The 27,928-nt window shown below is 40.5% G+C and overlaps 1 protein-coding gene across 1 annotated transcript in view; it reads right to left on the bottom strand.

The window, feature by feature from the left end:
* The window catches only part of VWF (von Willebrand factor), a 117,370-nt gene that overhangs the window by 48,791 nt on the left and 40,651 nt on the right, over positions 1-27,928 (bottom strand). The window contains exons 18-30 of the mRNA XM_066568403.1: positions 27,266-27,426; positions 20,475-20,578; positions 17,146-17,284; positions 15,510-15,644; positions 12,061-12,210; positions 11,278-11,418; positions 9,402-9,521; positions 8,700-8,856; positions 7,977-8,135; positions 6,928-7,063; positions 2,522-3,867; positions 1,946-2,065; positions 572-715 (exon numbers count right to left, since the gene is read on the bottom strand). Coding sequence (XP_066424500.1) covers positions 572-715; positions 1,946-2,065; positions 2,522-3,867; positions 6,928-7,063; positions 7,977-8,135; positions 8,700-8,856; positions 9,402-9,521; positions 11,278-11,418; positions 12,061-12,210; positions 15,510-15,644; positions 17,146-17,284; positions 20,475-20,578; positions 27,266-27,426 — 3,012 coding nt within the window. The remainder of the gene's footprint in view (positions 1-571; positions 716-1,945; positions 2,066-2,521; positions 3,868-6,927; positions 7,064-7,976; positions 8,136-8,699; positions 8,857-9,401; positions 9,522-11,277; positions 11,419-12,060; positions 12,211-15,509; positions 15,645-17,145; positions 17,285-20,474; positions 20,579-27,265; positions 27,427-27,928) is intronic.

The following is a 27,928-nucleotide window of genomic DNA, read 5'->3' as shown; positions in this document are numbered from 1 at the left end:
AGAAGATAGTATTTCACAAGTAACTCTTCAGCTGAGATGTTGCCTCAAGCAATCCTTGTTCTCTGCTCCCTGGCACCATCCCCAGTCTTGTGTCAGCCCAAGTCCCTGTGGAACTAGCATGGCAACTTGGGTAAAGGAAGTGAACCATACAGAATATAACTCTTGTTTTGCTATTTTTCAACGAGATGGGTTACACTGGCTCAGCACAAACATCTAGTAAGGGCAGCTCATGAAGCCAGTATGAGCAGCTCTGCTCCTAAATGTCTAATCAACTAAACAGCACTGAAAGGTTAATGATCAAAGTCCTTCTTCATTATGCTTTGCTTGCTTGAAAGATATCCTGAGCATTACTTCAAGGCTTCTTTCCAAAATACATTAAAGACAAACCATAATTTGTGTAACCTACGAATACATTTTAGTAGAGAAAACTGAACCATAACAAGAGGTTGAACCTTAACAGGAAATGCCACCACAATGACACAATACATGCTTGTAGCCAGCCTGTATTTAGCATTCCATGTGGTTTTGTTCCTCCTCTTGTTTAAACACCAATGTTCACAAAATCACTCACCTAATCTGGTAGGACCTTGCTCCCTTTGTTGAATAGACTGCACCATCTCTACAAGCCTGTCAGTCTCTTGAGGCATGTTCCATGAAATTTCTAGATTATTTTCCCTGGCATACTGAAGAACTGACACATGAATTGAAGAATTGCCTGAAGCAGAAAATAAACACTTTAGGCAGTGCATGTGAATGTCTTAAAATAAATCTAAAGAAACGTTGGCATTGTGATTTACATTAGGCACAACTGGACAATGGTTTTCCATCAGAGTGTGAAAAGACCAAAACTGAACTATTCCCTGATGAAAAAACATCCAAGTACCGCTGGAAACAGTTGCATTTCTGTCAGGAGTCAGCATGCAGTATTTTAGCCCAGATCAATATGACAGTAACTGGAGAATTTTGTTTTCTTGATCTCCATTCAGGATTATTTCTTTTCCATTTTAAAATTATCTAAACACCCCCACTTTTTTTTTTTCTCTTAACATGCACCTTGTTTTGCACAAGCAGTAGATTGATGCTCCATTTGTCAGATGGGCCAAGCTCCCTGGATTATTTCATGCGCAATTCCCTCTTTCATACAGCACTGGAGTGATGTGCATGGAACAAAGTTGAATCCAGGGAGCTTGACCTGTGAAGGGGAATGAAGATAAATTCCAAATTATTGTCCTCTCTAACATCCTGATTATAGATTATGAAAGAAGTACAAATAAAACTATTAACAGAGCATTTATATAGACAGTTTGAAATACCAGATTTGCAAAATTAAACCAGGCAAAATGTTGTCTATAGTGATTGGCTATACTTCTCTTCATGGCCTCCTATTGAAGGTATTTATGTATAGAGCACAATGAGTCTTTATCAATGCTTTGTAAGACATATATGAACACTACCAATAACAGCAGTTGCTCCATGGAAATGGTTTAATGCTGGATCAGAAAAATATAATTCTGACTAAAAAAAAAAATCCATGTTTGTTAAATACAACTGGGAAAACAAAGGATGCAGATGAACTTGGTACAACCCATACAATGTCTTAAACTGCTCCCTGTGCTACATGATCCCTTCATGTATGTGCAGGATACAATGCATTCTGCCAGGGGGGCTGCACTGATAATGAAAGATAAGGAATGGCCTGACTAGAGGTGTACCCCCCTATCAGTACACACTCTACAAGCACAGTGAGCTTAGCCAGAAAGCGTCAGCCATCCCACAGGGGTCTGGAAATAAACATTGAGCAGTCAGTGCTTTGAGGGAATAGAATGAGAAGTTTAAAATTAAGAATTGAAAAACCTCTAATGAGAAGCTGGTTTGTACCCTACAAGCAAATTCTTTTGTTTTACAAAACATATTTCTGTGTTTGAGCTGAAAGGCAGATACATACCAATCACAACACTTTCAATAAATGTCCGCACAAAGTTTTTCATTTCCTCAAACTCTGATGCTCCAATATTCAAACTTCCATCCAGAAGAAACATGATGTCCATGGGTTTGTTGCACAACTCTGAGGGTGAGAGGGGGAGAGAAAAAAGTTATTTTATATCTATAATAACCAAAATTAATATCTGCTAGTGTGGTAGAAGGAGAAAGGGTAGGTACAGTTGCATTTTGGGAAAACAGAACAGGATAATGACCATTTGAAGTAATTAGTGATGCCCCTTGAATGAAAGCCTTGAGATTCATATCCAGTGGGATACATGGATATTTGAATTCCTGCTGTTCTACTGATTCTGTTCTAGTCCCAGTGGACTAAAACAAAAAACAAACAGCAGATGACAACAACAACAAAAAACTCAACTCAAACCAACAACAAAACAAAAACAAACAAAAAACAAGGAAAATGAGAGCAAGACACCAAACCAGATAAGGGAACCCTTCAAATTTCAGTGATGCACAGGGTAAACACAAGAGACCCAACAGAAGAAAGAAGAAATCACACAGAAAATTCATCCAATCTTACCTGTGATTTCAGTCCACAATCTCATCCCATGAGTGCAGCACGACTGCAGTACTAATTCAGGTGCCTCTTCAATAAGACTGTTATAACTATTCAAGATAATTGGGTCATTAGGCTGACTGATCTTTCTGAGCTCTTGGATATTAGCACTGGGGGTTATGCCTATGGGAATAACATTTATGCTCCTGGGAGGTCGTGTAATAACATCAGTGGAAGGACTGGATGACACCATATATACCAAGTGAGGAACATCTTGCCTGCCTCCATTCACTGATGTAAATGTATGTTTGGAAATATAATCAAGGGCGTTGCCAGTGTTGGTAGCCCTCCCTCCCTGGTAGGGTATACTCCTCACTTTCTCAATAATATTTTCCTTTGACTGTATTTCCTTAAAGGAATACTCCAGACTGACAGTCTCTGAATACTGCATGACTGTAACGTGAATATTTTCCTGTCCCACGTTCATCCCTGTGACAACCTTCTCAATGAATTTCTTGACCTTATTGAAGTTTTCCTCCCCAACATTGTCAGATCCTTCCACAATAAAAGCAATATCCAGCCTGTTGGGATGGGACTTTTCTGAAAGAGGTGGTAAGGCTGTGAGTCCCAAAGGGGGGAATAGGACACTGGACGTGGTTGGAGCAGATGTAGCTGGTAACACAAGACTTTCCTGAGGTCCCAGATCGCACAGGTGATCAATGAGGAAATCTCTATGATCCATTAGCTCCAACACATTGCTCACTAGGAAGGCTCTGCTACCTGGAAACATTTTTGCCATGAATTTGACTTGCTCCACATTGATATGTGGCCCAATCCCCACGGGTATTACTGTGATGTCTCTATTCTTCAAAAACCCAAGCATGTCGCGGATTTTTTTTTGAGACCTGCTTGCTATAAATATCACTGCAATTTTGGCAGCATTGGTCCTCTCTGCTTTTCCAAACACATGCAATGCAGTGTATTTAAAGACTTCATATGCAGATGCTTCTTTATCACCTGTGTATTTTATGTTCTGGACAATTCTTCTCATCTGGGAATTTGTTTTGATATCTTTAAGATTAAGATAGATGGTGGGACCAGCCCTATACACCAGAATTGACACTCGGATTTTTTTCTGAGAGATGTGGAGTTTTTTCATCACACCAATTATGAAAGTCTTCAGCTGTTCAAAGTCATCCTCTGAGAGTTTATTGGAGCCATCGATCAGGAAGGCCAAGTCCATCATCTTGCTGCATGAGTATGCACTGGCTGGTAGCTCAATGTCCTCCTCTGGAATAGGTGTTGTCAGAGTTAGGATGTCCTCCATGGGCTCACAGTCCACACAGGTTAAGTTCTTCCCTTCACACAGACTACAAAAATCATCAAATCAGAAAAACATCAAATTTAACTGTAAAAAGCAATGCTTATAACAACAAGTCATCCACACAAGTCATCCACACATTATAAAAGAACACCAATGCAAAACCAAACATCTCAAAACCACAATGAAACCAAAACATGATGTGAATAATTTTTCCCCCCACCCCAATTCCCCACTACTTTCCACATGATATTGTACACCTAAATCCCCTGCGTTCATGGATGTTTGTTTAGATCCCGGAAACATGACCAACTATGGTGTGTTTGTCTGAATAAACTCCTTAGAACAGTCTTTGGCAGAAGGGGTAAAATTCTGGGTCTGGAAACTTTAGGAACCACTGAGTATCAGCAGTACAGAAACCTACTGGTTGGACTGAACTGGCTGATCAGGTCTGCTTCACAAGGAACCAAAACATGATGAAAACTGCAGGCAGCGAATGCCAAGTAAAATCCTAGAGTAGGAGAGATGTTTTACCTTTGATATGACTCAGCGAACTCTGTGCAGGGGCCAGGTTTACACAGATTTTAACCTTACTGAAATTAACAATCTTTTTTCTACCTCTAAAGTGCTTTACTTTCCTGGTGGTTTTTTTCCTGACTTCATTTTAGTTTGGATACAGCTTTGGCATATGTTCATCCTCTACTCCTTCTTTTATCTCTTTTACCTTCCAATTGTTTACCATGATTTCTTCTTCAGTCCAGTTTCTCACATTAAATGCTTTATTTCAACCATAGATGTTATCGCTTTTTAGTCCTATGTCTTCCCTCACCATTTCTACTCACCTCCAGTAGTACATTTTCCCCTTTCCACCTCAGCTCCCAATTTTCTTTCCCCCCCTTATTCATCTTTTCCACTATTCATCCTTCTGCACCACCATGAGCTTTTTCACCTCTCACCCTCCACCTTTTATGAACTCATTTAAAATTCATCCATCTTTAGCAAGGCTTTAACACTTCTGCCCGTCTAATTCCTGGCTGCATATTTCTCTTTACTTCCTAGAATCACAGAGGGGTTTAGGCAGGAAGAAATCTTTAAAGTGTATCCTGTCCAACTCTCCTGCAATGAGCAGAGACATCTTCAACTAGATCATGTTGCTTAGAGCCATGTCCAGCCTGACCTTAAATATTTCCAGAGATGGGACATCCACCACCTCTCTGGGCAACCTGTGCCAGTGTTTTACCAATCCCTTTGGTAACTTCTTCCTTATGTCTCATATAAATTGAACATCCTTCAGCTTAAAACCATCACCCATTGTTCTGCCCCAAATGGCCCTGCTAAAAATTTTGTACCCATCTTCCTCATAGGCTGAAGCACTTAAAGGTCACATTAAGATGTTCCCAGACCCTTCTCTTCTCCATCCTGAACAATCCCATCTCTCTCTCTGCCTTTCCTCCCAGGAGGTGTTCCAGCCCTCTGACCACCTTCGCTTCTCAGAGAAAAGAACATTCCGGCACTCAGGCAGGTGGAACAGAACTAGTCCATATATTCTCCTTATCTTACTGGACAGTCCAAGGAACAGAGTAGGAAAAAGAGTTACAAACGAGTAACCACCAAAAACCACTTGCTTGCACTGCCAGAGAAAACCCAGGGTGTACAAACTACATGTGTCAATTCCGGAAGAAGGTGCCATTTTCCAGGAAAATACTTAATTTTACATGTGGCACCTTCATTTAAGTTCTCTTAACAGAAGTGTTTTGTTCTTTTTGAGCTCATTTTAGTGTCTTCCTAATTGCAGAATGCACAGCTACTTTTGGCATTAACATACAGCAACAGAAGATTATTCTAATCCTCGTATGAACAAGATTCTTCTAGTTTCCAATTTCTTTTGGATGTTTGCTATGAAATTCATTTTTGTGCAATATTTTTTGTTGTTTGTACAGATGGTGTAGGCATCTAAATTAGGTGACAGCTATGCAAACGGATGTTTCTCTAGTGAGATAAGTTTTCCTAATGTCCTGAAATCTTTTGTGAGCAGCAGCCAGTGTATCAACATTTAAGATAAATTATTATTAAGAATTACAAAAATTAGAGAACAGAGACTCATTTAAGAAGACTCTTTTTTGACCTTTTGCTCTTCAGGGCTCATCATATATACTGTCTAAAAGTATGTATTTAATTGATGAGCCTAACAGTCTCATGCCCTGTGTTTATAGCTCAGTTGCACACCAGCCCTGGGTAGAGACTAGGAATTGTAAGCTTTTACCTATTCTGAGCTTCTGTGAGGTTCAGAGCACTTGGAGGTACATTGCTGGTTTGTGATAATAGCTGCTGCAGTTTTACAACTCTGTTTCCATTAAATCTGATCAGTTTACAAGTTGGAAAACTCTCTTTTATTCACAGCATTATAAATCACTAGTGAAAATATCCATCCATGGTCCAGACATCCAGAGAATGACAAATTTTCATAATATGCCACAGGGCATTCAACAAAATGCAAACAGTCTCTGCTGCATTGCAGCTGAAGGCCCTCATCCTGCACAGTGCACAGCAGTGCACATTCTCTGCCATTCATTTCATCCTATTTGGAAACACCTGTATGCAGGATCAGACCATGGGTATCACCTTAATATCTCATGGAAATTGGTTTTCCAGTAATGGGACACAATTCCAACTGCTAATAATCTCAGCAAGTTCTAGACTGAGTGCACATTCAGACCTTGCACCTCACATAGGAATTTTCTAGCACTGGCAGATGGAAGGAGTCTAACAGCTTTATTGATGTTGAATCACACATTGCACATAAAGAAGTTGAGCATCTGAAGCCAGCAGGGCCACCAACACAGGGAAAAGGCCTTTTTTTAGAAAGGAATTTCTAGATTTTACTTGCTTCAATTAGATTGACATCCTATAATCCCTACTGCTGTCATTGAAAAACTTCAGCCCTGGGTTCTCTGTGAAGGGGTATTGACATAAAAGATGGTTTTCAAGCTTCTTTTTGAGTGATATATTTAAAGTTACATCCATTTACTTATTCATGAGGATGTACTTCATCCCTGACCCTTCATCCTACACAAGAGGGATGCTGGTTCCCTGCACAAGCCCATCATACCAAGACTGACAGTGCTGTGGATCATCTCTGTTCAAAACCACTCTCCTTCCATGTGGGATACTGTCACCTCCAACTGCACACACGGGACAGTCTTCCGGACTGACACAATCCAGGGACAGCTCATCAAGGATTTTCCCTGTTTCAAAACAGCAGAGCAATGTAAAGATGCCAGTTGTCATGAACTGTAAAACTAATCATGGGGTTAAAAACAAAACAGTGCTTCTGAGGTGGGCTCAAACCTCCTGAATACTCTGCTTGGTGTTGTGGCCACTGCCAATTTGACATAGAGAACGATCTCCTTCCCTCATAATGGTTTTATTTAGATATTGAAACCACCTAACCCAGTGTATACTTTCAGCAGCCACACAGAAGGTAAATATATCTTCAGAACAAAAAATGGAAGATGTCAGGGTATCAGTAACATCAGGGGAAAATGGCATTTTCCATTATACATGTATACTATTTATTCCTCCTCCTATCCTCTACCTTGTTCTGATCAGAAATAGCAGGGCCCAGAATAGCTACTCGGGATCTTAAAATACTTTATTGCTTCCCTTCTTCATTTTCTTCTCCCTGTCCCATGTTTCCCATACTTTTTCCTTTCCCTTTTCCACAAGGTAGTTGTTGGAATAGTTAATCTGGAAGCTCATGCTCATGGGAGGATGACAGCTGGGCACTCTCAGGAGCATCTTGGAGGTAATAAGCAGGTAAAGGCAATGGGTTTCACTACTGTAGGTGCTCTCGAGCAGAGGATTTTATCAATTTCCAGCACAAATTCATGCTCTACTTTAACCACAAAGTCAACAATCTGTTCCCACACAGCCCCTAATCCTCCAGTCTCATCAAGCTGATCCCATCCTCTCTCATCCTTGCTGGCAGGGGTTCACACTCCTCTTCTGGGCACCACTTCATGCCCATTTCACAAACTCAAACTGAGATTTTGCCCAATCACCTCCCTCCTCAGGCCGTAAGGAATTGTGGTGAAAACACATCACTGAACCTGTTAAGAAGAAGAAAAGCTGTTTAAATAAATCAAAATATGCACTTACCTGCAGGACAGTGCACGTGGCATCCTTCCACACATTGCAGAGGACACTCTAAAGCCTGGGGGTGTTGGCATGTGACAGGACAAGCAGGTCCACAGCTGTTATATCTCCATTCACACTGATAATCTAATTCCTGTTTATTCAAGTCCTCACAGCTTTGTGCTATGCAGGGACAGAATCAGAGGCAAAAAAAAAAAAAAAAGAAAAGTCAAACCAGAGTGTATATCCACCATGCCTCTCAGAACTATGGCACCAAACATTGTACAAAGTGGACCACATATATCTAAAAAAATAAAGATTTCCACTTTTAAATAAAGATTATTGTTTTATTATTGTTTGACTACAGTCAGGGCAGACCACCTTTTCACACTTACATCTTTTTTCACCCAATGAACTACATGCTTTAGACCAGAAATTCTTAGGTTTGATAACAGCAAGTGCAAAACAAACTGCAAACTTTAATTGATGCACATGTACATATATATTACTGAAACTATTTCTTCATCTAGATTTTGTACCACAGGCTACTATATCCCCTGACTGATGGAACAGGTTTGCCAGGTACAGAAATAGAACAGGGAATGGGAGTGTCAGAGAGAGCTGCTAGCCCAGCCCCATTAACGTGAAATTCTCTGCATGTCAGTGGGAACAGAGCTAAATCTGACCAGTCTGAGCCAAAACCTTGCACGTTTGCACCCAGTTCTGCCTCATGTTTTCTGTACTTACGGCACAGAGTTGGTGACCTCCAGTGAACAGCCACCCCTTTCTGTGCGCAGGCATGCGCGTAGGCCGCAACAGTGTCACAGAAACATGCGCAGTCCCCAACAGACTCACAAGCACAGGTGTCATACAGGCAAATGTCAATGTAGGGCTCTGGATTCACCTACAGGAGAGAAGGGCAAAGGACACTCCAAGTCCTTCATCTCCTCCCTATACATATTAACCTTCAGATGGTTTGGCTGCTCCACTTGCCAAGGGTCAAGGTGCCACATAAATCAGTGCAAATCTTTCTGCTGATGTCAGCAAGGACTGCAGTTTGCAATCACTTAATATTTTTAAGCCTTGTCCCCATCCCTCTCATGCAGCAGCTTGGGTATAACACAGCCTGAAAGGCATTGCATTGGCTCAACTCCCCCTTCCCTCAAATCTCAACTCCTAGGCTTCACCTCATGTGCAGTCCCTGGACCATACAGTAAAATTTCCCTTGGGAAGATGTTACTTCATAGCTTAATAGGTGTGTTTTCCCATAAAGGTGCATTTTCCCTTAAAGCCTCCACTACAGGACAAGGTGAGAGATAAGAACACCAGCCAGCCTTCACCAAGTCCTATGTGCTGTCAGCACAACCACACTTTTTCCCTCATCTGTAATCAATGCCAGCACAGATCATGCAGAATTGAAGAATGTGAAACACATGACCCAATACTCACCAATTTCGTGCATTCTTCAAAGACACTTCCAGACAAAATGTTGCATGATGATTCTACCATCATCTGCTTCACTATGTTTCCACCACACAGTGGAGATATCAAGGTCTGTTCCAAGCTGGGCTTAATATTGTAAAAGACAAGCAGAGATTGTTTTAGTCTTGTCTTCAGGACCTTGGGACTCTTCAAATTGAAGTAAGAGACCCACTACCAAAGGAAATTGTTTCTCTGAGTAAAGTTTCAACCTATTGCACAACACACACAGATCCTGCTGCAGCAGCGCAGATCACCTCCTTGATTTTCTCCAGCTCTTACTTGTACCCTGAAATTTTAACTCAGATTTAGATGACAGGAAGACCCACTGTACCAAACGCCAATCTGACAAATGACCATCCACAACTCCTCAGCAGGTCCACGAGGCTTAAAAATATTATCAGATTTCAGCAGACAATACCCAAGGCAGCTGCTGAATAAAAATAGCTCAGTAACCTTCCCTCCTCCCATTTAATTTATCTAAGAACAAGGAGCACTTGCCAATCTGACAAATGATCATCCACAACTCCTCAGCAGGTCCACGAGGCTTAAAAATATTATCAGATTTCAGCAGACAATACCCAAGGCAGCTGCTGAATAAAAATAGCTCAGTAACCTTCCCTCCTCCCATTTAATTTATCTAAGAACAAGGAGCACTAGTACTGACACAGAATTTAAGACACCAACACCCTGCAGGTCCTGTCCTGTGCCTATGACACTGAAATGAGAAGCTGCTCCTTTTCAGTCTGACCCTGTGGCCTCACTCCACAGTACTGCAATTTTTTTTTGCATTTCAGTCAATGAAAAAAGTTACCTTCAGAAAGGTAATATTGTGGCTATGTCATGCTTGCACATAATTAGCATCTAACCCAGAAGATTTCACGTGATCACAAACAAATGCTTCAGTGTGTTTGTCTGGTAATTCAAATCTTGTAAGAAAATATCTAGAAAAGGCTTTTTCCACCCCCTGCCCTGATCACTTGGACAAATTTTCAAAAGAAAAGCATTAGCTGAATGAAATGCTTTGTTTTACAAATGTCAAAACAAGTGGTTTTCAAGGTATTTTCTCGCACATTTCATTTAGAAATACTTTAGGCTTTATTTGTCAGCTACTTACAAATTTCTTATTCAATTTCATTCTTTCAAAACTCTGTATTTGGAAAATAGGAAGTAGACTCTTATGTGTAATATACTTAGAACCCCAAGAAATTTACAGCACTGGGACATAGATAACACTTTCAGAAAGCAGCTACCCTCCCCAAGATTCACATGCAATGATGGATAGCAATAAGCTCTCCCATCCCCTCCTTTATCCTGCTTTTTTTTGATCAAGCCTTTCCAACCTGAAAATAAAAGCAGAATTAATTAAAAAAAAAAAAAAGAGAGAGAGAGAATCATATAGAAAGAAGTTAAAGAAATTAACCTGTGCATTCCACTGTTTGTAATGGACAAACTAAGATTTGGGATATAGAAATTTGAATAGGGAGAAACAAAACTTTTATTTGAACCCACCCTGACCGAAAATTACAGCGATTTTTTTTAAGATTAAACTCTAAAATGAGATTTCCAGTGATAGCTGGATTTCAAACATCTGGGCTGGATAACTCTAGGAACAGTCTCAGCTAAACAAACTGGCTATTTTAACATTCCACTGAAGCCAGGCAGCCCAGAAGCCTTACATAAGTTAATTGGCCTTTTACCAGATTTAAAAAAGTAATATTTTTTGGCAAAAACATGGAGGAAGGAGTTAATTTCTACTTATTTTAATCCTTCCAAAGCTCTTTGTCCACTCTTCACTGATAGTGTAACCCACACTAATTAGTTTTCACAGTTCATTCACAATTACCTTTGCAACATCAGCACAGTGGGAATTAACTTTCCAAGAATTCCCAAAGTCAACTGGATCTACTTCAAGATGTTCACTGCTGCTGGTCAAATCATTGTTTTGAATTCCATCAAAATTTCCACACAGACCACACACTCGATCCTTGCAGGGAAAGAAACATAGAAAGCATTAATCTTACAACTGTAGACCAGCTTAGGGTTTTGTTAAGAAGTCTTTTTAGCCTGGTGCTTTAATGCCATAAGGTTCAAAAATTGAATTACCCATAGCCTTGCCAAGGCCACTCAGACAGACACAGTCTCTCTCAGAGAATGTGTAGCTCCCATTCCCACTCTGCTTTGCTAAAAACAGGACCACGCTGTCCCCAGGGACTCCCAGAAAGAAGGACTGCTCTAATCAGCAGTGCCCAGTGGCTCTGTTTGGAGTGTGTCCCTACAACCCCATTTCATTTTTGGAGATTGCTGTCCTATCACCATCACCAGTAAATCTGGCTCTTATGCTGCTCTTCTTGAATGCAGAAGAAATCACTCCTTGTTATTCTGAGGTCCCACAACACTCATCCTATCTGTCGTAACTCATTTCCAATGATCCAGGATTTGACCCTTATAGCTGAACAACCAGGAAAATAAGGCAATTCTACAGTACTACCAAACAACCCCTCAATTTTTGAACAAGTGCCTAACATACCATGAAAATCTACATTAAAAAAAAAAAAAAAGCCATTCCCCAGGGACAGGTTAAGTGCATTCTTTAGTGAGAATAAGAGGTGGAGCAAAAACCACTTACTTTGAAATTGCCTTTTAAGATAATGGAGACTCCCATGGCCAGGTCCCAGGTCACACTGATGCTTTTACCCAGTAAAATGATGTAATAACGGCCAGACTTGATGACATCTAAATTATAATTTTCACCCTTAGGAGGTACCCTGATGTTTACCTGAAGGAGAGAAACACATTGTACTATCAGCAGTGTCTCTAATTATTATTTAAGGTGGGTGATTTTCCCAGTGGGACATGTTAACAGGTGCTTCCATTCATGCTGTTCTCCAGAGAGTTTCCATATACTATCCAGATGCTCCAGAGAAAACCAGAAATTTGGGATACAAGTACAGTCTTTCAATCTCATCCCATTTCCAAAGTCTTTGAATGTGGTCCCAGGGTATAACACACAATGCCAATATATGAAGCAGGGCTGATAAAGACAGGGTATACTCAATTAATCACCAGTTTAGTATTGGTCACTGGTTCACTGAATAATTACTTGTTGGTTTGGGCTTTTTTTATTTCGGCTTTTTAGAAAACTTAAGAATTCTGTCCTTCTGCTGTAGTAAGAACTGGCAGAACCACACATATCAGTGGCCTCTGAAAGACCAGTCTTATTCTGGAGTCAGGAATTTTCTTCTCAACTAATTACACCTACAGAAAAAATGCAGAGAGGTTCCTTTTGGTATCTATTCTTTTTTTCCACCACTTTCCCTTCCCCTGTGTGCCTCTTTCATTTTCCATTTGGCTGCAAATTCACTGCCTCCAGCTACTAAGAATTTAAGAGATTCATTTAAAATGCTCTCTTTCACACCACAATTCCCTTTCAATGGGAACTCTAAGAGGAATATTAAACACATTTGAAAAGAAAAGTCTGGCATGGCTGTTACTTTAAGCACCATATTAATGCATTAACTGCTTAGTTCTGGAAGTTCTTTTAATCAGTAGAAATAGCAATTAATGTAAGGGAGAAAGAAAAGCCCAGAAACCATTTACCCACTCTCTTACTTTGAGGGCAAAATATTTCCTTATCCCACTATTCTTTCTTGCTCAATTCAGTAAAAGCTCAGCACAGTAATTAAATTCTTTTAATCTCTGAGCTATCATCAGAAACATTTATCCCAGGAAAGAAAGTTTACATCTTCCATGGATTTCCTAAAGAAGGTCTTCATTGTCTTTAGGGAAGATATTAAAAGATATTTTAGGTACCAAAAGAGCTAACTTTTTAATTTTCTCCTATGCCCAACACATTACTACACTTGACCACTTAAAATTCTTCAACAGTCTTGGTCTTTCCAAATTCAGAGGGTTCCAAACCACCGAAGAGGACAAAGTTGAGCTGGGAGGTTGACTTAAATTACAGAATTTTTATGTTTATGGAGGCTTTTTGCCCAACCATGAAGTCATAAACTTTTGACCTTGCAAACTTCCAGATTTGTTTCAGAAAATAAAAAATTATTTCATTTTGTTTTAAATGTCAGCCAGAACTGTAGCATGTCAATTAAACCCTCATTTACCAGCAGCAGTAGAAGCTGCTCTCAAAACATATAATCTTAAAACAATGTTAATTGGAAACATTAAAATGGCTAAAAGAATACCTGATTCTTCTGCTTGCTTCTAAGGATTCTTGCAGAAAAAGAGTGTAGAAAGTCATTACTGAATAAGAATTTGCCTAGGAGTCTCCATATCCATTGGTTTTCTTTAATGTCTCTTTTAGTTGTTGTTGTTTCTAAGAAAACTTGCTCTGTATATTATTACACTGAGCCCTAAACTCTCCAAAAAGACAACTGAAAATTCACTCAGGGTCATGTGGACAGTGCTGTAATACAGACCTAGGTCTCACAAGGACAGGCTCTCTCAAGAACATCCTCTCATGCTGGAGCTGCTGGATGCCTAAATCACCTGCTGTTATCTTCTGGCCCTTTCTTACATATCCAAATGGAATCAGAGGTTTTCTGAAAATCTGTCATCTAAAGAAGCTTTCAGACAAAGTCCAGCTAGATGGAATGATCCCTGCACTGCTATTTACCCTCAGCCAAGTCAGGGATTCTTTAGCAGTAGAAATTAAAAACTGGACAACCAATATGGCTTGTGTTCATTTCTGCAGCACCCAAAAGCCTCTATGGATCCTATCCTGTCATAGTGCACTGCACAGACACCTTTAATAAAGGTCATGTTTTTGTGTTCCTGCCAAGGCATGGTGGCAATTTGCAGGCAATTCCAAACCTGGTACAGCTTTGTCTGTTAACCCAAAACCAGGCAAATGTAGAGTGGTTTCACTGGGAACATTTTTGCAAATGTCTGGTCCAGACACCAGCTCAGAGCACAGGACTTCTGAAAAGGCAGTGACTGAAACAATAATCCACTGCACCCCTGCAATGGCTAAGCTCACAGGCAGTGAAAATTGTTACAGTGCTTGAGGCAAAGGGCTGAACCCTGCCCTCTGGAAAGCTCATTTCCTGCTGGGAAGGGACATGGGAGATGGAAGAGATTCTTGGTCAATTCTTCCATGTTTGTTGGTAGCAAAAAGGAGGAAAAAGAAGAATATAGCCAGGTGGATATTCCATCCAGCAATTTAACAGGACAAAGGACAGCTAACATTCCAGTATCAACTTGTTGGAGCAGTGACTTTTTTTTGTTCATGTGTGTGTTCAGTCTTTCAGCTTGCTAAATTAGTTCTGATGTTTTACTAGCCACAGGTCAGTCGTCTCTTAGCCCTTCCTTGCACTAAAGTTGCTGGAAACAGGCTTTGACAAACCATGTTTAGAAAGGATCTGAAGCACCCAATACATGAGGGATGTGGAGCTGTTGGAATGAGTCCAGAGGAGGCCATCAAGATATCAGAAGGCTGGAGCATCTCTGTCATGAAAGAAGACTGAAAAAATGAGAATTGTTCAGCCTGAAGAAGAGAAGGTTGCAGGGAGACTTCATCGCAGTCTTTCAATAGCTAAAAGGGCTACAAAAGAGCTGGAGAGAGACTCTTTACAAGGGTCTGGAGTGGGACAAGGGGAATGGCCTCACACTAATAGAGAGCAGGGTTAGATTGGATATGAGGAATAGATCCTTCCCTGTCAGGGTGGGGAGGCCCTGGCATAGGTTGCCCAATCCCTGGAAGTGTTCCAGGCCAGGTTGGATGGGGCTCTGAGCAACCTGGGATAGTGGAAGGTGCCCTGCCCATGGAAGGGGAGTAGAACTGAGTAATCTTTCAGGTCCCTTCCAACCCAAACCATTCTATGATTATCTGAGATAAACTGATTGGCATCAAGAAACAGCAGAAATACCAAACAGCAGAAATACCAAAAAAGCATTATACCTCTGGAAGCAAAATGGATAAATATAATCCTGCTAACCTGATCGTTTTATGATCAAGAACCCCTGAGTGTGAGGTCATTCCTGCTTCAGCTTACTGAACAATCTGAAATTATTTTCCCAAACGAAAAAACAGGAAGGAAAGAGAAAAGAAAGTGTACATACGTTTCCACTGAACAGCTCTATTTCCCCTCCTTCATACACAATGATAACCCTTTTGGTGCACTTTTCTCCAGTGAAGCCACAACCTTCATTTGAAATGAATATCTGAAATGTTCCAGAGTCACCCTTGCAGAAATCCTATCAGATAAGAAAATAAATGAGTCAGTAATGAAAAACACACACAGGGAAAAACACAGAGAAAAAAGAAGCCTCAAACAACACTCTGTAATCTGTGGTCAGTAGGATATATATTGTCATGCTAACTCTTCCCATGTTCATTTAGTTTATTCTTAGCACTGATATTCATGCGTCCCATCTCTTAAAGAATGAGGCACACTCTGCCAGTGACACACATATGCATAATTTGGAGAGTATTTTTTTGGCAGGGAGAATCCACCATGTTACAGCATCTGTGATATTTAAAAATGTATGATGGGCACAGGGCACATCTGAATACACAGATAGCCTAATGTATTGATTTTCTTCTAAATCCAGAATTTCTGAGATCCTTGGAGAGTTCCTACGACATTTACATAATAATTCACATCTCTCTGGCCTTTTAGATTTTATTTTTTGGTTGTGTTCATTTTTTTCAATACACACCTTTTCAGAAAAAGGCCCTGTGTGGAGCTCTCTGTGTCTGTCATTTAAGGAAAACCAATCTGAATTCCATTTTAAGTAGTTTTGTAGTAGCCTATGGTATTGCAGCCCATAAGACCTTTACACAGAGCTCTCAGTGGTGGCAAAGCAATCACTCCTCAAACATAATCCAGCTGGAATCAAGGTGGGAGCATATTTCAAAGACCTAGGCAGAGGCAGGTTGATCACACCTTCCTCCCTAAGGAGAACTGCAAGGAGGAATGTGCCTCATAAGGACTCTGTGGGAAAAATAGTAACCCACCCAAGAAACACATCCAACTGTAACTGCAGAATATTGTTGTCATCAATCAGCAGTGAATCCATCTAGTTTTGGAACAAATTTTCAGATAAATCCTTGTTTGCACAGACATTTCTAAATACATGATAATCTGCATGTAGATGAGTCTTTATCTTAGTTAACTCTAAATTCTGGCTGATTCTGCAAATAAAAAGTTGGGTTTAATGTGCTCTGCATTTATCCCCCTCTCCTCCTTGCTGTGAGGAAAATGGATATTGTCAGGGGACTCCAAGCAGGTGGTGCATGGAACAAGACAGGGATCATGCTGAAAGGAATGAGAAGAGCCTGTGCTCTGGATGCATTTAGGGAAGGTTCATTGAGCATTCCTTGTCTCACTCAGCCAGACAGCAAGCTACCACCTCTGGATAAAAAGGAAAAGAAAAAAACATTGATTTATGGATAGCCAGAATTCCATTTGGGAGATGAGATTCAGACAGCTCTGCTCTGTACCAAAGTGCTCTCATAAGGTTCATGATGGCCAGCTGGACACATGACAGCCTGATTTCTATAGAACAAAATTCACTTTTCAAAATTCTCAAGACATCTCTGAAAACATAAATAAGCTCTATTTTTCTCTACTATACATCTGGCTTAGTAATTAGAAATAGTTAACTGTGATTTATCCAAACACTGGGCTTCTCACCTGGGGTAAAACTGTTTTTATATATCAGGCAGCTTTAGTATTTGACATGCTCTTCTTACCTGAGCTAGCACATACTGGCAGTTTCCTGGAAACTTATATTTCAATCCATCAAATGTCAAGTAATGAGCTGTACCAATAGCAGTGCAGGTGCCATCACACAGATTTTTGGTGCACTCCCACTTCCTCCCCTGGCACACACTGTAACAGAGAAAAGGGGGCAATGACAGTTGTCCTTATGTCAATGTAAATTACAAGCAAGAGAACGCAAAGTGCTTTAGGCAAAGTGAAAGTGCCACAGTCTCTGCCTCCAGGAGCTCTCTACCACCAGATGAGAGGCTCTCTCATCAACATAAATCAGCATATGTTAGCAGTGGGTGCATAAATCCAAAGAGTGCAAAGATTAAATGAATAAGGGATGTGTTTCTCTGCTTCTTACAAACTGCAGTGTAGGACTCTGGGTGGTTTGAATTTCCCTGTTACAAAATAGGTCAGGACAGAGTCTGCTGGAATATTCTTTTATACTAGAATTTGCTGGAATATGCTTTTATACTAGAATTTTATTTAGGATATGCTGCTCTGCTCCAAGTGCCCTTGCTGCAAAACAGAGCATCCACCACTCTTGCCCTTTTCCAGAAGTATCCTGGAGGAGCACAACCTTGCTACAGAAGCTGCAAATATGAAAGGGGAACTCTCCCTTGACATCCACAGGCTTTTGATAAGTGAAATAAATTGATTTGCTAACTAGCAAAAGGCTGAGCAAATAAAGTAAAACTCAAAATCAGTGGAGAGTTAGAATACCATTTCACACAATATCTAATAATAAATATTTAATAATTAATAAGCAATATATTGCTGGAGGATGGCAAAACATTCATCCACTAAATGCTCCATGAATGCAGATGGACATCATCACTGCCCCAGGAATTTTCTAACCAAGCTCTGTGAGGGCAGGGAAAGAGGAATTATATCCATACTTTACAGACATAAAAACTCAGGGATAAAAAACATGAAGTACTTTCCCAAGATCAAATTGCTACCTGAAGGAAAAACTGTGCACTGAACTGAGTCCTCTAATAATGCCTTAACCTGAGCACAGATATTATTTAATCTTGTTAACATTTTGCATCATAATAAATATTGGGCAAGACATTTTCTTCAAAGAAGGAAACTTCAGTAACATGAAACCTCTTCCCCCCCTCCTCTGCTAACAGCTAACAAGAGCAAAATTTTGTAAATATGCGCATGGACAGATTATAAGAGACATGGGGTGGTTAAATTCAGATTAGCAAATTTCTGCAGTGCACTGCTGCACAAGTGTGACTTCAAAATTTTCATTGAGCTCCAAAATGAATTCCCAATACATTGCATAACAGAAGGTTTGCCACTGGCTTAGGCTTGGAGACATTCCGGTGTTCATGAATTAGGGTGTCCCATATGTCAAGTCAGATGTAAATGCCAAATCTGACACCTCTCGCTCATATATTGCCTTTGCAGGTGTTCACATCTGGCTAAGAACAAGTGAGAATGAGAACTCCTGCCACAGCAGTACAAAAGGCAAAAACAAAAGAAAAGGAAGATCTCAACCTCCAAAATCCAGACTCTCAATTCTTATTAATTCTCAAAGCAATAGTAATTTCCTATACGACTTTCTATATTACATTTGACTTGATATTTGCTGAGAACTATCAAGAAACTTTTCAAAGTCACATAGTGCAAAAAAGCCCTAGTGACATTTTTGAAGGGACCTTATCTCCAATTTTACTTCCATTCATGAAAAACACCTAAAACTTGAGGAAGAGCTTTTATCAGTGAGAAAAAGCCTGATTTCTAACGTTTCCTTGACCCTAATATTGAAGGAAATTCTATGTATTTGATGAAATATAATTTACAATGATATTGCCAGAATTGTGGGCAGTTACAACAATGAAGCAACATCATTATGATTACCTTAAGGTCAAAGATTGTATGATTACTTGACAATAAAAAGGCTGATCATGATTATTGTGAGGAATCTTGCAAACTTTTTAACACTTGGAAGTTTCACACTGTACTCTTCTTGTTTCAATAAAATTTTCATGGTGCCTGTTTTTCAGCTGAGTCACTTTTACCTAAATGCAATGTAAGCACATTACAGAGTATGTACCTAGACAAAAACATCAAATTCTCTTCCATCTTTTTCCCTTTCAAACCTATTTTTCCCCAGATTTAATTACAGTACATGGATTCACAATGTTATATGTAGCTGCAAAGGAAAGAAATTAAACAAAACACTGGGAGATTAATATTTCCATACAAAACCTTCATCCAAGACTAACTCGTGCTAGTTAGGAGTGGTCCCACTAGTTAAAAAATCTTGAAATCACTGTTATTCAAAGAGCAGTGTACCAAACAAAAATCAATCATTGGACTCTCTAGTGGTGCTGATTCTCTGACACAGCTCCAGCCAGTCATACAGAGGATGACAAACATTGCTCCTGGGGTTGCCACAGAGCTGGGCAGGAACATTTACGGTAGAATGCATAACAGATTCTCAAGTCTGAGTTCAAAAAACCCCCAGGATTTTCACAGTGCTGGTAGCTGAATGTCCTACACCCTGGACTCTTGGAGCTCTGAAGGAAAAGAGCCACCATTCCCCCCCACCACACACATGGAAAAAAAGTACCTCAGTGCAGCCAGTGTGCTGTGCAGGAGAAGGAAAAAGTGGCCCACTGTACTTTACCAAAGGCTGTGCTGAGGGCTTCCCGCCAGAACTCCCCTTTGAACATATAAATCCTTTTCTAGCAACCAAGCAGGAAAATGGTGAAAGACATGGAGCACTCACTCTTTTCTTCTAAGAAAGTAACAGTTTTCCATCTATTTTCATCTTTTTAAATATATCAATAGATAGAGCACTCTTTTGAGATATAAGAGGTTGACCCTGTCTCTTCCTAGCTCTTTATCATTTCCCTGAAGAGCTCCTATCACATTACAGCTGGTGCATCATGCCACTTCTGGCTGAAAAGGGCTGATTTGACAGGCCTCAGACAGCCAACAAAAAGGGAAACACAACTGCAAAGCTTAGTGAAAAAGCCCAGGCTCCATTCCTCCCACCCCAGAGCATATAGGTCCTAAACTGTTATCTTGTGTTGCAAAATCCACTATCTAGTGCCTACAGAAGAGTTGAACAGACACACAACTATTTGTAGGGCACGAGGCAGAGGTTGCCAGACATTGCAAGGAATTTTATTGGATCTTTATGCAACATGCAAAGGGAATGTGCTGTCTGTGCAATTAATAGGCTGCAAAAACTAGCTTTCGCTAAAAGAAATCTGTTAAGTAAACAATATTTGGTGTTACCAGAAACACAGCAGACCCCCTAAAGAGAAAAAACATTCTTCCAGTGGCTCACCAGGTGTTGCAGTCCTTAGTCACTGTTTCTCCTTTGGAATACTCTCTTCCATTGTGGAAGCACGGGCACCTCTCAGGAGCAACACACTTGTTTTCATGTCGTACCTAAGCAGAACACACAGTTTGTCACCACCTGGGGTTGCTGGGACATGGCCACGTGCAGGGCAAGCAAGCAGCCAGGAACAAGCACAGAATGTGTGGATGGAAAATAAAAGAAAGGTTGAACGGAATAAAAGAAAGGATGAAGGCTATCCAAAGTGAGAAAGGTACAGTACTACTAATACTTTTAGCCATTAACATAAATAGAGCTGTAGATATATAAATCACAACTCGCTCCCACCATCTCAAGCTACTGGGAGAAGAGATGACATTATAGAAAAATGGCACAATGAGAAATTCCAGGATGCAGTGAACCAGGCTAACATGAGTATGGAGAGCAGGTGATAGCTTCTCACACACAACAAACTGGAAAAGGGCCTACTAGAAAAGCAAACAAAGGGCCCAGATGGACTAAAAATGGAAATAGGAACGTCAAGGAGACCAGAAGCCGCAGTGCCTGACCCACCCATGTGCAAATGCAGGTTCTGTTGTTACAGACAACAGCCCCTTGACAAAGCCAACCCTCTATCAACTCTCCTCTGAAAATTGCAGTAATTCCTCATTTTCTTTCAAATCCCTATTTATTTCCTGGAAGGCTGCATAAATATCAGTCCACTCGAGGCATTATTCTGCTCTCTCTGCAACAGGTCCTGTTGCTAGGATACAGGACATTATCTTCTATCCAAATTCTAATTTTCACTCTTCTGATCCGAGTTTCTCTTTATATAACAAAAAATCATTTATGCCACTTTAACAAAAAAAAGGCAAAAAAAACCAAACAAACAAAAAAAAACTACAGCCAAAGAAAAACAAGTAACGCCTTTAGACTATTCCATTTTTTCATTCATTTTCTGGTTTTTGGGGTTTTTTTGTGATTACTTTCCATTTTTAAGACCCCTAGTTTGCGAGAATCAAACATAACCAAAGGTGGCTATGCTGACTTTTCACTCAATAGCAGTTCTGGCAAAGCCAGGATAGGTTTGGCTCTGGTTTCATGGAATACCTAAATGGAGAGTCCTTCCCCTTCTTCGCATTCAAAAGTCACAAAATATCACCTTCCCACTTTAAACTCTTTCTGCAAAATCATTAAAATAGTTTCTTTTTTACCATTAAATATGGGCCAATGAGATCAATGTAGTCTGAATGCCAGGTTAATAAAGAAGAACAGCTTTGCCTTTTCCCATGGAGACCTAGAACTGCCACATGGAACAACTCACAAAAAAAGATCGCACAGCGCAGAGACCCTTCCTTCATATGCAGCTCCACGTGCTCTGTGGCTTATGGAGAGCTGCATTATGCCAAATAAAATCACTTTAATAGAAGCAAGATGGAAAAAAATAAATGCTTTTCTAGACAATGGAGCTACAGCTCTGCCTTCACCTTTACAAAGGATGATGAGAAAGTCCAGAGAAGAATAGAAAGAAGAGTTCAATACCTTCTTTCCTTCCTTGCTGGTGGTATTTAGGAAAAAAGCAGGACTATGACCTCATATTCGTGGCTACATTTCTGAATTTTTGCAGAGTGTTCAGCAACACAGTTCACAATACACTTGAGGGCTTGCCTCTGGATTAAAAACTAGGCATTAGACATTTGGTTAGTAAAAAGAGAATCAGAATCTCTTCTCCTTGCTCCATAAAAACTGGTAGAGACTGGTATTAGCATTTTTATCACAACCAGCGCAGCAGCCATAAAGCCACCAACAGAGGGAAGAGCACCTTGTCTTGAACACTGACAGAGTAGGTGGGTGGGATTCAGCAAGCAGGACACAAAAACCCCAAGTGGACTTTGACCAGAAGAATGCTCATTTTTTTCTGCAAAACTCAATTAATTATGATTTTGTTAACAGTAACACACAATCTATTGGGCCGATTAACACCCCATCCAAAATCTGGGGCATATCTGGCAGCCTGCTGCCATGGTGCACTACAAGGACCATGTGGTACTACAGTACAAGGACAGGAGTACTATTCATAAGCAGCTGGATTTTCTCTGGAAGTCTCTCAATCCATCAATAGACCGCAGTTAATACAGGAGATTTAGCAGTCCTGAGTGCTTGAGATGACAGGAGGCAGCAGCACTGGGGAGGCAACTATACAAAAAGACGGAGGTTTGTAATGAAAACAACAGCTGCTTGCACCATTTAATGTCCTTAGGATGATGCTCCGCATCCATGGGATTACAAGTGGTTGACTAACAACTCTCCCATTACTTGGGGATCAAACAGAAATGTCTGTAATTTCCTTGCTCTGTGTTATTAATTGCTAAACCTTGAAAAATCTTGCAAAAGGAAGGACAATATCACAGGTTTCAGAACCTTTAAGATTCTCCTTACCCACACTCATAGGAGGTGATTGTTCTGCTCCGCTCTGCATGGTGCAGCCTCACTTTGAGTCCTGGGGGCAATTTTGGGCACGACAATATAAGAATCTAAAGCTGTGAGAGGGTGTCCAAAGGAGGCTGTAAAGATGGTGAAGGGTCTGGAGGGGAAGACACATAAGGAGTGGCTGAGGGCACTTGGTCTGTTGAGCTGGAGAAGAGGAAACTGAGGTCAGAGCTCACAGCAGTTCTGCAGATTCCTCACAATGGGAAGAGGAGGGGCAGGCCCTGATCTCTGCTCTGATGGACGAGGGACAGGACCTAAGGGAATGGCTGGAACCGTGTCAGGGTAGGGTTAGGCTGTTTAGGAAATTTTCTTCCCCCAGAGGGTGGTGAGGCACAGAACAGGCTCCCCAGGGAATAGTCACGGCCCCAAGGCTGCCAGAGCTCCAGGAGTGTTTGGACAATGCTCTCAGTCACAGGGTGGGATTGTTGGGGTGTCTGTGCAGGGCCAGAAGTTGGGCTGGACAATCCTTGTGAGTTCCTTCCAAGTCAGGAGATCCCATAGTCCTGAAATCCAACTCACCCTAAACTTTGAACTCTCTTGGTCAACATAATTTGATGAGTATCCCTCTGTCAAGGGAAGCTCAGACATTGCTCTGTTCCTCCTGACACATGCGTGGATTTCAGTGGAAAGCCAGCCAAATATATGAAGAAGCATGGGATTAAATAAAGTGGGTCAGATGAGAACCCAATAGTTAATAGGCTTTAGAATAAGAAATTGATTTGGGGAACAAGGGACCTTAAAGATCACCCAGTTTCATCAGCAGGGACACCTTCCACTATCCCAGGTTGCCCAGAGCCCCATTCTACCTGGCCTTGGACACTTCCAGGGATGAAGCAGCCACAGCTACTCTGGGCAGCCTATGCCAGGACCTCAGCACCCTCACAGGGAAGAATTTCTTCCATAAATTTTTTTTTTTAACTAAAACAGCCTCTCACTCTTACTGTGCAAACAAAGAGAAATTAACAACATGTCAGAAGATCGAAATGTGTTTACACTTGACTTCTCTTTCTTAGGTTAGCTGCATGTCTCTAATGTTTATTTGGCATGTCCATCTCCTCATGAAGACATTGCAACATAGGATAGGCCCACACTAAAAAATATACAACAGAGAAATCAAAATAGTCAGGTAAATTTCAGTTTAACAGTTAGAAAGAAAAAAAAAAAAAAAAGCCTTCCAAACTTTCCTGGTTAAGATGTTTAAGATTTGTAGGGGTTTTTCCCTTTTTATACTAATGTATCAAAATTTTAGAAATAGTTTTATTTCAGCAGTCAGAATGCAATAAAATATTTCATTTAAATTTTAAACCGTAGTTTTTTGTCAGTTGTTAGGAATAGAAAGAAAGTAATTTTCTACTTTTGGAATGTCTGGATTTTGTGCTCTGTGATTGTTCTGTTCCTCTCTTTCCCCAGAAAGGTGGTTAACACTCAATTCGTATATTTATTAATATTTTCCAATGGGAAAAACTGAAGTGCAGTAAACTAATCTGAGAAAGACTATTTTCCCCCACACTTCTGCACCTATGTTATGATCTCTCTTTTCTGCTGTGCAAGAGGGTGACAAGTATGGAGAATTTCCCACCTTCCAGATGATCAAAGACAGAAGAATTATTTTTATGACATATTGAACATTTTTTATTTGCTAGAAATCAAAGCAATATAAAATTCTAAGTCAAGATGAACCAGAAAACTTTATTTGAAAGAAATTGAAAGAAAGTTTGAAGTTGAAAGTTTGGAAGAAGTTAAAAGAAATTGGGTTTTGTCTTCAAGCTAGTAAGTTACCTGTGAGCATTGATAACTTTCATATGCTACTGTATCACAAAAGAAAAGAAAAATCTTCAGTAAGAAGGCACAATTTCTTCCAGCATGATAATATGTGCAAATATTTATGGGAACACATGTTAAGTAGCCTGTTACTTCCCACAGACCTTCCCGCAAACAGCAGCTCACCTCTGTGAGTTGCTTGTAAATTACGCAGGATTACAGCAAACTGACAAATAAAATAGTAATTCCTTTTTCCAGTCCCTTTATTGCTCACCTCTGTTGTACAAGCCTGGAAAACACAGACTTTGATTTGACTCTGAAGAGCTTTGTCTCTGCGCTCCCAGAGGCTCTGTGTTAGAAAAGGACAGGATGGAAAGGAGATCCTGGTCACCAACCAAATCCTTCTCTAGTGGGGGAGCACAAAGCCTGATTGCAGAGCACAGAAATAAGAAAAAAGGCTCTCCCAAACCTCATCCCATTGGGTGAGGAGAAGTAAACTACTCTTTGAGAATGAGCTGGCAGCTCCTGTGAAGCCAGGAGTCAAAGACAGGGCAAACAAGACAGACCTGAATGGGGACTGGGCTTGATCCTGACTTTGCATGGCAGTGGTTACAAGACCATTTCTACATGGGCTTCTCCCATCGTGGCTTGGATGCAGCTCATGATTTTTATTCTCTGCCACAAGGGAAGCCAACGAGAACAAGTAATTCCAGACTGAGTTTAGTGAAGATTAAACCATACTGTCATCTAGTGGACAGAGAATTTATTTTACTTTTTTTTTAAAATATTGAGCCTGATTCTTCAATTCAAAACCTGACAAACCACCTTGCTGAACTCAGGTGTGTTTCACATCACTGCAAAGTCAGCTGGAGTCTCCAATTCCAAAAGGCCAAAGACTGCTCTCTTGGCAACAATTTTATGAAGAAATTATTTGTTTTAACTTACTGAAAAAAATGCAAAATACTGTACCAAACATTAAAGTTAGTTACTATGGGGGTTGGGGTTTTTTTCCTGTGGAGTAATTATCATAATTTGTTTTCCACAGTTATGTCAAAAGTGTACTATTACCATGTCCCAGAACTGAAACCAAAAATCTCAAGCTCCTTTACCAAATCAGCTGAATGTCAGATGCAAAGAAAAGTCTGTTCATCCTGCAGCTCTGGGAACTTTAAAGTAGAGAAGCTTTTCTAAGTTTTCTTATCTCACTACTATTTAGGAATATTTTTCACTTAAAGGATAGGCATTTACAGACTGAAATGTGAAAAGAAGCAAAACTTGTTTTTAAAATCATGGCGAAAATTTATGGGTGACTTCAGATTCTGTTCTTTTTCACCTCCAAGACATTTCACAAGCCTTAGCTTTTTTCCTAGAGCTGGCATTTTATTCTAGAGTAGAATCTATTTATATAAATGGGTGTTTATCAGCAAAATACAGTAGCAACGTTCAAAATATATGTTTATATTATTGCTAAAAATGATTGCATAATTTGGGAAGAGCTGTTTTTCTAGAAAGATAATTGAAAGAATTTGGAATTTAATTAAACTTATTCTTATATTTGAGGGCTGCCGTGGGATATAACCCTGGACCCCAGAGCGCCTCTTTTCAGTGGAAAAAAAAAGGTGTGCTTAGTACAACACCTGCAACTCTGAGACACACTCTGACATCATCTTAGCAAATTTCATATCCCACATTCCTTCTCACAGGGTTGTTCAATTTGGTACAACCCACAGGAGGGCAGCTGAAGGGATGGAGACTTGACAAGGAGGAACCAATATCAGCAGGAAGGATGGCTGTATCAGAGAAACCCAAGAATGGGTTGGGTTGGAAGGAACCTTAAAGATCATCTTGCTCCAACCTCCTGCCAGAGGCAGGGACACCTTCCACTAGCCCAGGTTGCTCAGAGCCTCATCCAGCCTGGCCTTAGGCACTTCCACGGATGGGGCAGCCACAGCCTCTCTGGGCAACCTGTGCCAGGGCCTCACCACCCTCACAAATAAAGACTTTTTACCTCACACCCAATCCAAATCTGCTTTCTGTCAGTGTAAAGCAATTCCCCCTTGTCCTGTCACTCTACAACCTTGTCAAGAGTCTCTCTCCATCTTTCCTGTGGGCTCCCTTCAGGCATCAGAAGGCCACAATGAGGTCACCCCCAACACTTTCTCTTTGCCAGGCTTAACAATCCCAATTCTCTCAGCCTTTTTTTGGAGGAGAGATCCTCCATTCCTATGATCAACCTGAATATGGGTGTCTCTCTCCTGTCTCTCTGGCTGACAAAGTTCAACAAGACTGAGAAGGAGTTTAGGAGCAGAGCTGAAGGAAGACATAAACTGGTCTTCAAGGCAGGCTTTGGAATTTTGATTAATAATTATTTTTGCAAGCTAAAGTTCATCTTCAATGCTTGTACATGTTCTTTAAGCCAGCCGCAACTTGACAGTCAGTACTTCACAACCACTTATTTCCAAGCTGCAAGAAGACAGAGATGGTAGCAGAGAATGAAGGCAAGAAACAAACAGGACCTGCTTCTTGCTGCTGTATTGAAAGATGCTTACCATCCCTTTTGGACAGAGGCATCCAGATATGCAGCCATGGCTGATGCACTCCAGGTCATAGTTTTGGCAGGTCTTGGTACATTCCACTCCTTCTGCTCTTGGGTTGTTGGCAGGACAGATAATTTTTTCCATGGGGAATCTGCATGTCAAGCTCCTTTTTACTTTTAAAAAAATGAGTTCACAAAAAGTGCAATTAGAACTCAAGTACTCATTGTTGGCACAGTATTTTTCTAAAAGGTGGATCTTTGATTTGAAAATTAATTTCATTAATTAGAAAATTAATTTAGAATATAGCCTGAAGTAACATCACTACACATGACATGGCAAAGGAAACAGCCCCTACTTCCCCTGGAGTGACCTCAGTTAGGCTGTCATGAAAGCAGCTATTTAATACTGAAGCAAAAAAGCTGCACTAAACATATAAGTGCAATTCCAGACTGCACTGGGGCTATGCAAACACCCCTAAGCACTGTACAAAGTTAGCAGAAAATTGATATTCTGAGAAGCAACAGCATCTTATATTATTGCATTTAGACCCATTTCTCACACTGAATATAGCTACATTGGTGACTGTAAAAGCAGTGCCCTGAGCTTTGATAAAAACTGTTTGAGACTTCAGGATCTGACAGAAGATCAGAATGTCCCAAGAAACTCCAGGGTACT

This window comes from Molothrus aeneus, chromosome 32 (genome assembly GCF_037042795.1).
Source record: "Molothrus aeneus isolate 106 chromosome 32, BPBGC_Maene_1.0, whole genome shotgun sequence".
Lineage (NCBI taxonomy): Eukaryota > Metazoa > Chordata > Aves > Passeriformes > Icteridae > Molothrus > Molothrus aeneus.
The sequence above is the reverse complement of the archived record's forward strand: the minus strand, read 5'-3'. Positions and strand labels throughout refer to the sequence as shown.